Source organism: Labeo rohita, chromosome 23 (genome assembly GCF_022985175.1).
Source record: "Labeo rohita strain BAU-BD-2019 chromosome 23, IGBB_LRoh.1.0, whole genome shotgun sequence".
Classification (NCBI taxonomy): Eukaryota; Metazoa; Chordata; class Actinopteri; order Cypriniformes; family Cyprinidae; genus Labeo; species Labeo rohita.
This window is the reverse complement of record NC_066891.1, coordinates 30,436,255-30,452,099: the sequence shown is the minus strand read 5'-3', so window position 1 is coordinate 30,452,099 and position 15,845 is coordinate 30,436,255. Positions and strand designations below refer to the sequence as shown.

Sequence of the window (15,845 nt, the reverse complement as noted above, 5' to 3'; positions counted from 1 at the left end):
CATATTCTCGTTCAGAAAACACTATAATTATCTAAAACTGTCACAATGTAAAATGTGTAAGTATTAAACAGAAAAACACTGATGACACTAGAACACAGTACAAGTGCTTTAGATAATGGATGTACCATTAAATGAATTACCTCTCATCTTCCAATGAATGCCAGAAGAGTCAGTCTATTGAAAGCACTGGTTAGCAGTTGAGAAAAACTGTAATTAAACTCAATCTGTATAATGCATATTTACTGTATAATATAAAATACAGGACTATTGTAATGTTTAACTAATGTTTCAATGATTGAGGACATGCTTGTTCTCCCAGCAATTGTAAGATCATGATTGAGAACAAGGTCCACAATAGTGGCCCTTTTTTGTTGGACACATGGCTACATCCTTGGCCTCTTCTACCTCTTCATCTGCCTCCCTGCCTTTTCACCTACCCTTTTAGGAACTGGTTGATCTAACATCTCCATTATCTACTAATGATCTGCAGTTTTTCTCAGTCACTTTGGTGCATTTCTCAATTCATCCTTAATATTTGTAAAGAAGTATGTGTATTTCTCAAAACAATTCATACAAACAGCACCACACAATGGATTACCTGCAACAGCCTGTTGCTTACTCAAAACCTTTAGTTCATTTCACAAAAGTAAGTATTTATGTCAGTGCCATCAGAATGAAAAGTCCTTGTGCCATTGTTCACAAACAAAATAGTCAATATGCTTAGTCATGTTATCAACATAACAGTGTACTCTGTTAGTATTACCTGATGTAAACTATGGCAACAGTTTGGAGGACAGTTACTGTATTAAAAAAGGCTGCACTTGTACCATGTATTCATTTCAAAAGGACAAATTTACACATTACTGAATGTGGGATATTGATTGGAAGAGACTAGATAGGATTCACAGTTACACATTTACTAGCGGTCTAACAAAAAAACAAAACAAAACAAAAACAAAACAACAACAACAACAAAAACAATTCCATTAGCATCCTATAGTGGGACGCAAACCATTGCCTGATGGCGTCTGAGTGATATAATCTCACATTATCCTAAATTACCACGTACTTTGGTAAATCATCTTGAAATGGACCCCTCTCATTATCAGGGATGACAGTCCTGTAGAGGGTCTCTAAGAAGATGAGGAGATGCTATGTGTTGTATGGCCCTATAAGGAGAATATGAGTAAGCACGCCATTCTCTGAAATACCCGCACACATACTGATATTTCCTCCCTGTTGGCCTGACAAATCAACAGTAGCTCTGTGGCCGATGACATTTCAACCACACCTTCTGCTTTTGCTCAGGTTGAAGACAGTCTCATCCACATTCTTCTAAAGCCATAGAAAATGTGTAAAAATAGCAAACAATGTCATTAGACTCCCCTTAGTTTGCTACAAAAAAATAAAAAAATAAAAAAATAAAAAATAAAAAATGCACATGTGTGTTTGTGTGTTGCAGTTTGTATCTGTATAAAGTTTGCTGTATTGGACATCGTATTACAACAGCAAACATACAGTGTAACTGGTTCATTGTTGGTTGATCTAAATTCTCTTTGTTAGTAAAAGTCAAGATTCACCAGCACAATTCACAGCAAAAAAAAAAAAAAAAAAAAAAAAAGTAGAAAATATGCTTGACAGTTTGACAACTAGATTAACCATTTTGCATTTATTGACTTATATGATTAACTAATGACTAGATGTTTTGAGGGGTAAGTCAGTTGCACAGAGAACTGCATAATAGATTTTGAGCAAATGACATTAGCAACTGATAATGTATGAAACCAGAGACAAATGTAAATAATCTGTTGCATGAATGTACCAAAGCTATTGCTACTTGATCAAAAGAATGAGAAACTGCTTTTATGATGTGCACAAGTGACTAGATGATGTGGAGGTTGAACAAGTGGTTTTGAGAATTTCATTTCTGATCTAAGAAATGCACCAAAGTGACAGATATCATTAGAAAAATTTAAGATTGCCTGCACAATTAATTCAAAACACATTTACAATAAACATCTAATAGAAATGCATGGAAATTATGCTTGACAGACTATGGTAATTAACTCAAGGATTTTGCATTGAATGCTTTAAGCAATTAACTAATGCTTAGATGTTTTGGGGGTAAGACAGAGAACTAGTATAATACAGCTGCCATCAAAATGATTCAACCCCTCAGAGACCTGCAGTACTTTACAAATACAAGCTTTTCTGAAGATCCAAGATTTTATAAAAATTGCATCTGCAACAGTTTACTGGCATATTAAAAGTGATCATTTCAATATATAATGTAATGTTTTTGAGTTATAGGATTTTTTTTTTTTAATAACACAGTTATATCATAATTACTCAACCCGTATTATTCAACCCGTTATTTTGGTGGTAGGGAGCAAGATTGTCTTAAAAGACAATTAAACCTTTAGAATCTCTATTTAAATAAATAAATAAATAAATAAATAAATATAGAAAGACTAAGGTTACATGAGGACTTCCAAGACATTAAAGAGACACACCTGGCAGCCTTACTCCTTAGTTTAAGATGTGTTGTGCCAGAAAACCTTTGAGGTAGTTGGAAAAATACAAAAAGAGCACAATTTCATAAAATGTTTGATCAGAACAATTTAGAAAAACCTGCAATGTACAGCCAAAGACTTGCAAGATGACTTGGCGAAAGGAGGAAAAACATTTCATTGCAGTGTATAAAAATAACACTAGACAAGCATGGCTTTCATGTTGAGGCATCTTGGCAAATACCACTCTTGACCAAGAAGGACAAAAAGGCCGACTTAAACATGCTAAAATTCATTTGGATAGACCTGTGGAGTCTGGAAGAATGTTTGATGGAGTGATGTGACCAAACTGGAACTTTTTCGGACCTATGGATCAGCAGTATGTCCGTAAAATACATGTCAGTGAAGTGCCTAATGTGAGAACATACAGTTTGCAAGTCCTGTGATTCGTGGTGATTCAGTGCGTTTTTAACTCATGTTTTATCCACAACTCAAACGCCAAAGACAGTGCTTTTTTGTAGAACTTTATTTTTGAAATTATTTTATAAAATCATCGCTTTTAATTAATTTATATAATTATAGGATTATACTTTTACTGACAAACATTTTGGCTAACTCCTCACCCCCGCCCCACCACGTCTCCGTTGAAGATAAAACTTGTTTGCCAGAGAGGGATCTGACCTCTGCAGATGTGAATAATGCTTCATGGATGGGGGGGGATGGGGACGAGGAGCAGAGGAGTGCGTGTGTGTATGGAGGAGCATGTCGGGGTCAATTCACTCAGCAGTTCATTTCTAGTCAAATCACCACACAAACCATTTTACAGGTTACGATGAGAACTGATCGGAGTGTGAGAGAAAGTGGCTTAGTCACACACAGGTTATCCATCACTCAGGGTTAAAACACTCTCAAATGGCTCAGTTACTGTGCAGATGAGCAGTAGGGTACGGTTCTGTCTTCACAGCCTGTGGGTGTTTGGCACATTGCAGTTTTGATTGGTTAATCATGCTGTCACTTGAATGTAAAAATCCAATCAAATTATTCCTGGCTGCTGTTTTGGACTGGAAACAACCGCAGAGTTTAAGGACGCAGCAGAGTTTCATTCAACAGAGAGACAAAGGCAAGGAGAGCTAGAGGACTGACCGCATCCGTTAACACTCGTTTCACTAAATCAAAAACACATACTGACGTTACTTCATAAGAACATGCCATCTTTTTGTCTTGTGCTAGTTTCTGTTTCCCTGACAGATTTGTTTTGGCCCTCGCTTTATGCTGCGTACAGACATGAAGCATCGAGTCCTGCATTGAGTGCAGCCTTCAGGTGATTGGAAAGGTTACCTAAGGCAGCAGGGAGAGCAGGTTGAAAGGTCTCTGAAATTAAGGATATGTAACCAGAGTAATATACTGACTTTGTTCTATTGGTGCAGGCACACAAAATTAACAAACAAAACAAATCAAAAACAAAACAAGGAAAACATGTATATAATTAGTGTTATTTTCAACGAAAAATAAAAATTAGGCCAATCAGGGTGAATCTCACAAAAAATGTCCAAGTCACATTTTACTCAATAATATAAATAAGTAAATAAATAAAACAGGAAGACAAATATTTTGCATAAAGAAAATGAATTTCTGTGTTATAATTCTCATAACCGGAATGTGAAAACATTTATGTTTAAGTACTACTATAAGAATACATTGTGGTAGTATTTGTTGTACTGCATAAAAACAAGTAAACACTGTATTTCTGTATTTTTGCACTGCAGTAATAAGAATCTTGTTTTCTCTATGTAAAATATCATATCTTCTTTGGATTGTGGGGTGAAATATGACCAGTACAATCATTTGTGACATTCACCCAGTGGTAACACTTCAGTTCATCATGGTATGCGTACACACCATCATAAATGTACTGTATCATGATTTAACAAAAAAATAATTGTGTCTAACGACAGTCAGCGTAGCAAAATATTAAATTATTCTCCATTTCAATGACATAACATCTTGCCAGGTTACAATAATGTAAAGGAAATCTGGATAAAGGAAACAAAATACACTGACATAATCAAAAAGTATGTGCATGAAGTCAAAAAGAGTTTCATGGTGCTTGCAAAATATGTTAGAGGCCAGGAGCGCCCCCTCCTGGTTTTACTTTCAACAGCAGCATTTTGAACAGCGTAGGCTGACTTCTTAGGGGTAAACCCACAAGGCATTTCTTGTCAGAGGACTCAATATAGTGACTTAACAGCAACTAGAAGTTCTGATACAAATTCACAACTGAAGCTCCATTCACCTGGGAAAACCACCCCACCATGAGACCGATAGTCTTACATAGATCTATAGATTCACAATTCAAAATATATATACTATTTACTTCCAGTGTAATGTTATTATCTTTTTTTTTTCTTTTGTTCAAGTTTGAGAAGTTCCAACTTACTCGATTCAATTCCAGGGAGAAGTCTCTGCTAAACATTCACAGTTCCTATGCGCTGCATGGTTATTTTTCAAGTTAACAAACATTGATACTGAATGGAATTCTCCGGACAAACAGCTTTTTTTTTCTTGATAAAGTAGAGCTACTGAGGGACAGGAAATGCACTGCAAGATCACATGACCAAAACCAAACAACTGCCAACTGAGAAAGGAAGCAGGAAAAGTTAAATAAAAAAAAATCAAGGGTGGAAAATCAGAGATAAAAAGAGCAAAGGAGGTGTAGTGCACGACTGTAGCGCGGCTGTGTTCCTGCTCTATCGATATACGAGGTGGGATATGGTGCTGGATTTGAAATTGAGTTGATGATTGGGCACAAAGTTATGATGGGGATTTTTGCGGGTGCACACATCACTGGCGTAAAGGCTCATGCACGTGTCACATGACACCTTGGAGCAGTTCACACAGGTGTGAGAGGCCCCTGGCTTGTTGCAAAAGCCACAGCGGGAGCCGCCCACACTCAGCCGCTCACCCCCACCGCTGCTGCTGCCACTGCTGACCGAGCCAACCACCGGACTGGTGCCCGAACCCACGGGTTTACTGGGAAACAGCTTGGTGCTCATCACAGCTTTGTCCAGCAACAGCGAGTGGGACTGAGCGTGGGGAAGTGGATGAGGGTGCGGGTGAGTGTGCGAGTGGGCGTTGGAGTAGACGGACAACTTCTCCTTGATGGGCATGTAGCCATCCAAAGGCCGGGAAGTTTTAGTGTAATCCTGGAAACCGCAACAGGGCGCCGGTTCCACGGCATGGCAGGACGAACACAAGATCATGTCGCACCTCTGGCAAGAGGAGAGCGAAGGGCAGCCCATGCCACAGCCCTGGCACTTCATCACGTGCCCCTTCAGAACCCAACTGTCCCGGGGTTCTCGAGGCTCCCGGCTCGGCGGCCTAGAGGGCGTCTGGTGGCCACCCAAACCCCGCTCAGTGTACAAGTCCACCTCATCCAGGGAGGACAAGTGGTAAGAGTATGGCTCAGACGGGGGCGACTGAATAGGGAAGAAGTCAGCCACTGGGCTGTAGGAGGGCGGCGCCACCACAGGGTAAAGCGAAGGGCTCGGTCGGATGATTTCATCCTTCATGTCTTCTTCCGTGTCCACGAACAATGGCTCTTTGCGCAGGCTGAGCGAGGCCTTCAGCACTGGCTTGCTGGCTTGGTGCCAGTGCCCTGCGCTGTCTGTTACATCCACTGACTTGGACGGCCGGCCGCTTCGCCTTAGGTGGGCGCGGTCGATATCCATCGGCCGCACCGACAGGCGGGACAAGTCTCCTGTAAGGCTATCTCGTCGGCGGAGGGCGTCAGCGCACCCTGCTGCATCTTCTCTGGTGTTCCTCCTCACTTCCACGGCGTCCAGCTCCGAGGCAAAGCCCCGAGACATGGACACCACCTCACCGAGTAGACGGCATTCAGCCTGGGCGAGGAGCAGTTCAAAGGCGAGCTGCCGGAGGTGGGAGGGCCCACCTGGATGGTCCCTAACGTGGTACTGCAATTCCTGATCTCTTGAGTAGCCCATAGAACGCAGCAGCGAACGCAAGTCTGAGTCGCATATCACCGACTGCAACTGGTAAACATATGGCCCTGTGAAGGTCTGTAGGAATGAAAGGAAAGTCATTACATGGTCAAAAGCAATGATAATTATGTCTCGTCTCACTTTTCACATTAAAAAACTAAATAAAAAGGCTGAAAAGTTACTGAATGCACTGCAGTCTTACTGAAACTACAAAGTTGTCACTCCTTTTGTGCCCTGTGGAATAAACATCAATGAATCCTTTAATCTGTTGACTCACCTTTATGCAACGGAATTCCTTCTTCCAAGGAAACAGCAGCAAATTGGTACAGATGGTTTCCAGCGTTGCAAAGGCTGTCTCCAGTGTCCGCAAGTTTGCGCTCCTCTGAGTCCTCAGGGAGTTCTCTGCAATTTCATAGAACCGAACCATGCGAAAGCGCTGCCCTGGATCGGGCTGGTATGAGCCTAGCAGTGCAGTTGCAGTAGAAATCAGTGCCTCTTCAGTCTTAGCTCCTTGCTTATCTCCTCCTTCACCGGCTCCCTCCTCAAGCCGATTCTCCAAAGACGCCACATATCTGCGGAATAGATCTTCTCGCAACTTGGCATCCATTGGTGGCAGTGGGCTGCGTAACTTGCAACCTCTTATCCTACAATCCAGGAGTTTTCTTTAAACGGCACCCCTTGCCATCTCAAGACCTCTCCTCCACTAGACACCGGGAGACCTGGGACATCGGTGCAGGGTTGGGAGGAAAATCAGCAAGCTCTGATCATTCTCCAAAGGAGCGATATGGAGTAATGAAAGTGAAGATGTGCTCAGTTTAATTCGGGCGTACGCCTTGCCCAGGGCTCTCTCCTACTGTAATGGGCATCTCTTTAGCCAAAACACCTCAAAAAGAGGAATGTGACAAGGGAAGGTGGTTGATTTGGGTGATGGACCTTATTAAGCCCTCACCACCAGGTTTCCCCCCCTGCAGTAGGTTGAAGGTCAGGGTTTGCAGAGAGGAGCATACATTAAAAACACCATGTCCAATGCTGCCAGCTGCTGCAACGACAAAAGAAAATATGTTTGAAAAACAACTCTCAGACTGCAGTCTAGTAAGTGAGGGCTTGCCTCAGTCTTTTTGACTGCAATCATATAGCTAGTAATGCAGGCATACATCACCAGAGCAGATCATGAGAATGAAAAAAAAAATCCATATTTGTGATGCAGTCTAAATTATAGTTAGGCCTAGATTATGTATTTATTTATTTTGAATGGAAATGTGTGTTATTCTGTGGAATGGATTTAATTTTTTATAGGTTAAACTGAAGGAAATGTATGAAAGTTTGCATCCTGCTCGTTGATAACATAATGCCATTTTGTGTACATCTTTCTCCATTGACAGCTATTTAAATGTAACCATGCATTCCAACAAAACACATTTTTACAAGCAACGCTGAAAATGATTCATGGCAACAGAAGCGGTGTGTCCTTTTATCGTTAAAAGAATTGCAAAATAGACTAAAAATTTGACCTGTCTCTTGCCATGGACATTTGAGTTAATGGAACTGGCAAGACAGCCAGCAGTGAAGCGACTGAGACTGTGGTTCTATCAGACAATCAGTATTTACTGCTTAGGTGATCGACTCAAAAATGTCTGTGCCAAAACCTGAGTACCCATGAGCAAAGGTGGCAGCAAGCAGGCCCTGTACAACAGTATTTCCAGGGGGTCCTGCATTCAATGAGATGAATGGGAAATCTAACAGATAGCTTTTTCCAGGTATTATATAGATGCCCCTGACTCAAATCATCAGCAAAATTATATTTAAATTATATACATACTGAATAAACAAACAGGTAAGAGACAGGGAACAATTTATGAACTGTCATTTCTGTGAATAACAGCAATTTAGAGCTTTCCACAAAGTTCTGCAGGTCTTTTTGGACCTGCTTGTACAGACAATATTGGAGTATAGGGCTCTGTTTCTAGCTGTGAATGTGTACCGTTTGCAATGAGGCCACATGAAACACTTTATTCTTCTAGGTGGTTAAGCTGCCAAGTGAACACTTGTACAGTATTCCCATTATTGCCCTTCAGTGATATAAGCTGTCATTTCAAGCTGCTGAATTCATACTAATACTAAACATAAGTCTTTACATGTCCATTATCAAAGGGCCCTGTCAATACATCATCATCACAATTCTCATCATCACCACCGTTCATCAAGACACCATCATATTATAATCATAACATCATACTGAACATGGCAAAGCTAAAAACTCCACCTGAACATATCAGGGTTCGCAGAGAACACACAGTGAAGTGTTAGTAAATAATTATGTTCTATCTTCATTTCATTGCTACAAGTGACATAAACAGTGACGTGTGTTAGCCACATAGCTAATCTGATAGGCTCCTTTACTTACAGTATATAAATCTGTCAACGTAGCAGTCAGTCCGATCTGATCTCACAACTAGTGTTTATGAAAGAGATAGACATTAATGAAGTCGTTACTCTACTCTTACTCGTTTCAACCTCATCTATGACAGATTTTAGATGCAGCTAGCACAGCACTGCTAACATTAGCGCAGTTGCAGGGCCCTGTAAACCCACACACGCCACACAATTTAACCATGCATTATACTGCAATTACTTTTTAATTACCTCAATAAGAACAAGACGTGAATGTAAACATGCCCGTTCAGTGTCATGCAGTGCTGGGCAGCTCCATTAACGAGCCGCCCTCCTCCCCATCATCCAGCGACTCTTACCTTCATGTTCCGCTGGAAATCCCCACCGCCGCACTGCGCATGTGCCACACTACCTCCCCTGCGCGCTCCCGAGGCTGCGGGCTGCAGGACTGGCGTTGGAACGTTCGATTCATTCAGCGAGTCGGTTCGCCAAAAGAATTCGACTCGTTGGAGTCAGTTCACAGAAGTCCCCCTTCTTTTCTGAACTTTAAATAAATGTTTGCTCAAACACCGTGTTTTTTTTTTTTTTTTTTTTTTTTTCAATTATTTTACACGCATTAAGTTTGTAACTGTGTGAATAATCGGTGACAACGTGTTTCAGTTGTTGTCGTTCCAGCTGAGAACATCTTTCTTAAAATGTGCTGTTTGCGTTTCTAATATCTCATCCACAGAGGGTAGATTACTTACAAACTGTAATCCGTTACTGATTCCAAATTACATGACAAAAATTGTAGTCAGTAACGAAATCCATTACATTTTAGGCAATATAATCAAATTACTTTTTAGATTATTTTTGACCTAACTCATTTATCACATTGATTTGAACAGGAAATCTTGTACCATAATGATGTCAAAATAGAGCGAGAACATATTTTCCATTCATTGTAATTAACAACATGAAGTGTATTAAATATTACATCAACGTTTCCCAAACGGGTTCGTAAAAGAACTGGAAAACTTAAAAGATAAAAAGAGGAATTCGAAAGAAATCAATAAATGATGAATAATGTATTGCTATGTGCATAATATGTAATGTAATCCATAAAAAAGTAACTGTAGGCTGATTACGAGTATTTTGAAATGTAACTTACTTTAATTACTACTTTATTTTTGGAATTATGTAATCCAGATTACAATCAGTTACAACCCAGCACCGCTCAGCCATCTCACAGTTTCACTGTCATAAAATGTTCTGTGGAATAGGGTTGCCAGGTTTTCGCAACAAAACCCGCCCAATTGCTATCCAAAACTAGCCCAAAAGTAGCCGATGTTCCCCTGGTATAATTAGCATTTAAGGGAATACATTTTACATTATTGAGGTAGCTTCAGCCCGCGGACATGATAAACAACCCGCGTCAACAGTATTAATTCCGCGGGAAAACCGCGGACTTGGCAACACTGCTGTGGAACTCGCAGTCAAATGATTCATTTTCCCATTCACGGCTTCCAAATCATTTAAAAGAACCGATTCAAATACGTGATTCACTTAAGAATCGGATACCACTATCGCACTCATAACTCCTCATTGAAAGACTACACGTACACACTAGGTACTACATTGCAATCATTTGTTTACCCGCTACGATGTTTTGGTCATTAGACAAATAAGGCTGTAATAATGTATATGAGGAAATTTCCTCATGCGTGCGCATGAGATCAGCTGAGTTATTGCTCCTCCCATCCCAACAGTGAATCTCACCGGAGTTCAAGAACACGGAACACAGCGCAGCAGACATGGCTATGCTCAAAACAGAAGCTCAAACTGATGTAATCGATGCTGAATATGAGGACTTCCTCTGTCCTGTGTGTTTGGAGATATTTGTCTCTCCGATGACCACAGAGTGCGGCCATACGTGAGTATCCTTGCGGTCTCGTACCTTACAGCAGTAACTTCTCGTTTGACATGTTGATTAGTTTCATGTTAATCAAGTTATCACGTGAATCCGACGTGCAGACTCCATGCAATTTAATCTTAATATGATTGTGTCGAATACTCAATAATAAATGCAGTTGTGGTGATTGTTTCTCAGAATACAGAAATAGGTTACTTTCAGTTTTGCTTCTTGTGTAGAAAACTTGTGCAGTGTGGGATGCTGGGAGTTGTAGTGCTCACTTAATTATGCCTTTCTTGAACAAACTACAACGCCCACATTGTCCTTCTATGACTAGACTACTTTTGTATGAATTTCAAAGCAAGTACATTACTGACATCATAACACTAGTAAAAGTGATAAAATGCATTCATGAGTATTTTGCTCTATGGCATACTTTAAATGGGGAAAAATTTGACTCCAAGTGTGTTTTTAGTGAAAATATATGTTTTTTCTTTTGGTCAGATTCTGTGACAGCTGCCTTAAGGAGTGCATGCGGCCTCAGAAACCTGTGTGTGCTGTCTGCCGGTCTGATCTGCACAAGTGGGTTATAGCAAAGAAAATACAAGATGAGATGAAGAGATCAATTGCAAAGTGCAAAGGCTGTAAAAATGAGGTGTGTGGGTGCATGTATGTGAGTTAACCAGTGCAAGTTCTATTTAAATACTGTACAGTAATATTTATAAGTTCCACCCACTTAGTCCAGAACAAACTGTCAGACGCATATATAAATCGATCAATAACATTAGGGAATTAGATTGTACTAGAGTCATAGATTAATGGATAGTAGAAAACAAATATATATGGTTATGCAGGAAATAGTGAAGAAATGAGTGAGAATTAGGAGTGATACTGACAAAAAATAATTCATTCAGAAACAAAGCAAGTGGCTGTCTTAAAAAAAAAAAAAAAAAAAAAAAAAAAAAAATCTTATCAAAACCTGTTCATCCTGACTTGTAGATATTGTCTACTCTCAGACATTCTTTTTGGAGCTTTCGGTTTTCACAAGTGCTTTACAGCTTTAAATGCGTTATGCATCAGACAGTCTGTGAACAGACTGTGGGTGGTCCATGATCTTGCTGCCTGAGTCTAATGGTGTTCCTAGAAGAAATATATTATTATTATTATTATTATTATTATTATTAGTATTGTTGTTGTTGTTATCATCATTATTATTTTATCTACTCTCTGGCAGGTTCTTTTGTCTGACATGAGAAGCCACACAGGGTCCTGCTCCAAATATCAAGACTTTATCAAGGAAGGTATGAAGGCCATTTCAAAGAACCAGCCTTCTACTGTCAGGTAATGTTCTGTTTTCAGTGTTTAAATGTTAAAATATTTCAAAATATGAGATAAAAGTCACTGCCATCAAACATTATTACTTCACACATTAAATTACACCAAAATTCGCTTCATCAAAGCCATGATCAGATCTTAATTCCAGTTTGAATAAAATAAAAGTTTAAAGTCAAAAGTGTCCCTAATTTCTAAAGAAAAAAAAAAAAAGAAAAAAGAAATCACCCTTTTATTTTCATCTTTACTTATACACACTGGTTTCTTCTTTCTCCTGTTCCTTTAGTTCAGTGCCGAACCGGTATACGTTTGCCTGTCCCTACTGTAGCAAACAGAACTTTGACCAGGATGGTCTGGTGGAGCACTGCACCTCAAAACACGCACACGACCCACGTCCGGTGGTGAGGCTCTCATTTACTGTGTAGTGCATTTGTAAAAAAAGTTGTTTATATAGTGCAGGGGTGGCGAACGTCGGCCCTGGAGAGCCGCAGCCCTGCATAGTTTTGCTTCAGCCCTAATCAAACGCACCTGAACAAGCTAATCAAGGTCTAAAGGGTTACTAGAAAGCAACAGGCAGGTGAGTTTTAATTAGGGTTGGAGCTGAACTCTGCAGGGCTGCGGATCTCCAGGACCGGAGTTCGCCACCCCTGATATAGTGCATCAGTTTGAACAGGGTTCTGAACGCAAGGCCATTTCCAAACTTCTTGGACTCCATTGATTTAGAGATTACCTCAAAAGAGGTGGTTAAAATTTCTAGAAGTGGCCAAATATGTTGTTTTGTTTGTAAAAGTCACCCTTTTGAGCCATTTCTATGACAGTACATGTATCTACATATAGCTATATATATTTTGAATATCGCTGAAAAAGAATACCGATCAGCATGTATTTTGTAGCTATATCTCCAAGCCATCAGAAATTGTACCTTTCAAGAGTTGTAACCCTTATCTCCATTCCTGCAGGTGTGCCCGATATGTGCCTCAATGCCCTGGGGCGACCCTAATTACAAAAGTGCAGACTTTTTTCAACACCTCAGGATAAGACATGCTTTTTCCTATGACACATTTGTGGTAAGTACAGTGGATTATATTACCATGCTCTTGTTTTCCAGTGTTAAAAGGAACTGAAAGTTGTTATAGTATTGACACAAAACAGTCTTATTCATATTCCTTTTATTAATAGCCATTCATGGATAGATAGAATTCCTTGTATATCTAGCTATAACATGGATCAGACTTGATGTTTGCTTTTTCAATGATTTAAAATGGGTTCTCTTCTCCAATTCAATAATTAGTAAAAACATAACATATTATATTACCTTTGGTATAAATAGTTGGCCTGACTTAACCAATAAAATTTTATTTAAGTTATTTATCAGTATAGAACCCTCTTCATCTGCATTATTATTATTATTATTATTATTATTATTATTATATTACTACTGTCAACATAAGTGGTTCAACTTATTCAAATTTGGGAGAAAACAATAAAAAAAGAAAATATATATGTATATCTATATATGAAGAGTTCAGATGCAAAACCAGCTAAATCCATCTGACGTCTTTCTTTAAAAAATGCATTTTTATCAGGCTCAGATGTATAGGTTTCTATGTAAGTACCGGTACTTCTGGTTGGGCTGAGGCTGGTATTTTAGCGAGTTTGAAGAAAAAGTATTTGATGGACGTTTAATATGTGTCGAGAGCATTCACTCAGTATCATTACCTCATTTTTGACCGAAATGGCTTTTAGCTGGTTTTGCATCTGAACTCTTCATACATATATATGTATGTATGTATGTATGCATGTATGTGTGTGTGTGTGTGTGTGTGTGTGTGTGTGTGTGTGTGTGTGACCCTGGACCACAAAACCAGTCTTAAGTCACTGGGGTATATTTGTAGCAATAGCCAAAAATACATTGTATGGGTCATAATTATTGATTTTTCTTTTATGACAAAAATCATAATTTTGAAAAAAATGACCCTTATAGATTCCAGTTAAAGTTAAGATGGACATATTGTCAATTTATGTTGTGAATTCACATATTGTAAATTACTGATAAACATTTTTTAGTTAAGCAGAACTTTGTTTGCACTAAACAATGTGTGTTTGTCTAACTTGTGTAATTGTACTGTAGGTACTGTAGTTAGGCAAAATTATAGAATTTGCACCAAAACTGAATATACTTATTGTTAAAACTGAAGAAAGGGAACACTAATCACTCTGTGATTTACATTTAACTATTTATTTTGAGTAACAAATATTTCCATGTCCCTGTAAAGCCTCATGCTTTGACCAAAACAGTTGTTCAACAATTAGTCAATTGCACAACATTATTATTATTATTATTATGGGTTTTTCTCCAGTGGGAATGCTCAGGAGGCAGATGCATTTGAAGCTCATAGGGATTAGGTTGTATAGTTTTATACAAGCAAACTCAAACAGAAAGTTTTCACAGAACAAGAAAAAAAAATGTGCATGTAACATAGTATTTACATCATAAGAGAAAATGTGTTACTTTTCATTTTAAGATGTTGAGACTGACTGTGATTGGTGGTAGGTGGACTGAGCTGAGAATGCTTGTATTTAAACTTAAATACATATATTTTTGTATTTTTTTAGGATTACGGGACAGATGAGTACGCCATGATCCAGGAAGCTCTACAGCGCTCTCTCTTGGAAAACTGATGTGAGGAACATACAGGTCCCCAACTGAACTTAACATAACCAAAAATCAATGCTTATGCTTAAAAAAAAAAAAAAAAAACAACAAACTAAATTGGGATTCAGGGCTATTGTGACACATACGCTAATGTTGGTCAAGCCAAAGTTCCTATTGGTGTAATGTTGCTGACTTGCTTATTTAAACGGAGTCATATATTCCATATATTCATATATAAAATATTTCCATATACATTCTTAGCTGTCAAAATACATAAATATATTCTGCCAATCTATAATTAATTCAAATTATATAACTGAGTTTGTTTACATAGTACAGGATGTGTAGCAGATTGTCAGATTTTGTGACACTGGAGCAGAACATGAGCTTTTAATAGAACTGTCGTGAGTGAGTCTTGTCAGATACTTCTAAGATAGAAAATATTGGTTTTGAATCATTAGGACACTGTTTTGATCCTGAAAGTGTGTCATCTAATTCAGATTTAATTTAGAGGAATTAAAGGAATAAGCTTTTCTGTTGGTGTGTGTGTGTGTTTTTGTTTTTTTTAAGAAGCAGTTGAACTGAACCCCTGGTGTGTTTCACTTTGAGAGTAGTGTTGAGCTGTGTGCTGAAATGAGTTTGTTCAAACCAGTAGGGGGCAGTATTGTATCATTAGTCCATCATACTGTTTATTGTCTCTGTACTCTTTGACTTAAGCAGTGCTCACTAATTATAGTGCAGCTGCTGGCATGTACATGGCTTGATCTGACTTATCAAGAGGTGTGTACTGATAGAATCTGCCCTTTAAAGGGATAGTTCACCTAAAAATGAAAATCCTGTAGTTATTTACTCACACTCGCGTTGTTCCAAACCTGTATGCATTTCTATACCATGTGGAACACCGAAACATATGCGTACAAACAGTAAAAAAAAACAGTTCAACATGTCTTTGTGTTTCACATGAGAAAGAGTCATTCAGGTTCATGACACAAGGGTGAGTAAATAATAAGGGAACTACTGCCTTTGTGTAACCCAGTAGAGGGTGTTTGCACTTTTCTTTCCCCTTC

At 38.9% G+C, this 15,845-nt stretch overlaps 2 protein-coding genes across 5 annotated transcripts; one reads left to right on the top strand and one right to left on the bottom strand.

Annotated features, from left to right (window-relative positions):
• Positions 1-2,503: 2,503 nt before the first annotated feature.
• Positions 2,504-9,319, bottom strand: spata2 (spermatogenesis associated 2). 4 transcript variants are annotated; one of them, XM_051096952.1, is made up of 3 exons: positions 9,259-9,319; positions 6,786-7,547; positions 2,504-6,586 (listed from the first exon to the last, which is right to left on the bottom strand). In XM_051096952.1, exons 2-3 carry the CDS (start codon positions 7,113-7,115, stop codon positions 5,258-5,260), a joined length of 1,659 nt encoding a protein of 552 aa, XP_050952909.1. In that variant the 5' UTR covers positions 7,116-7,547; positions 9,259-9,319; the 3' UTR covers positions 2,504-5,257. The 4 variants fall into 4 exon arrangements, with proteins under 4 accessions (XP_050952909.1, XP_050952911.1, XP_050952910.1 ...); XM_051096954.1 differs by having other exon boundaries at positions 6,786-7,544; positions 9,259-9,296; XM_051096953.1 differs by having other exon boundaries at positions 6,786-7,544; positions 9,152-9,284.
• Positions 9,320-10,493: 1,174 nt separating this feature from the next.
• Positions 10,494-15,311, top strand: rnf114 (ring finger protein 114). The gene is made up of 7 exons (XM_051097469.1): positions 10,494-10,508; positions 10,648-10,811; positions 11,295-11,445; positions 12,025-12,131; positions 12,409-12,523; positions 13,082-13,189; positions 14,739-15,311. The coding sequence occupies exons 2-7, from the start codon at positions 10,693-10,695 to the stop codon at positions 14,802-14,804; spliced, it is 666 nt and encodes a 221-aa protein (XP_050953426.1). The 5' UTR covers positions 10,494-10,508; positions 10,648-10,692; the 3' UTR covers positions 14,805-15,311.
• The last annotated feature ends 534 nt before the right edge of the window (positions 15,312-15,845 follow it).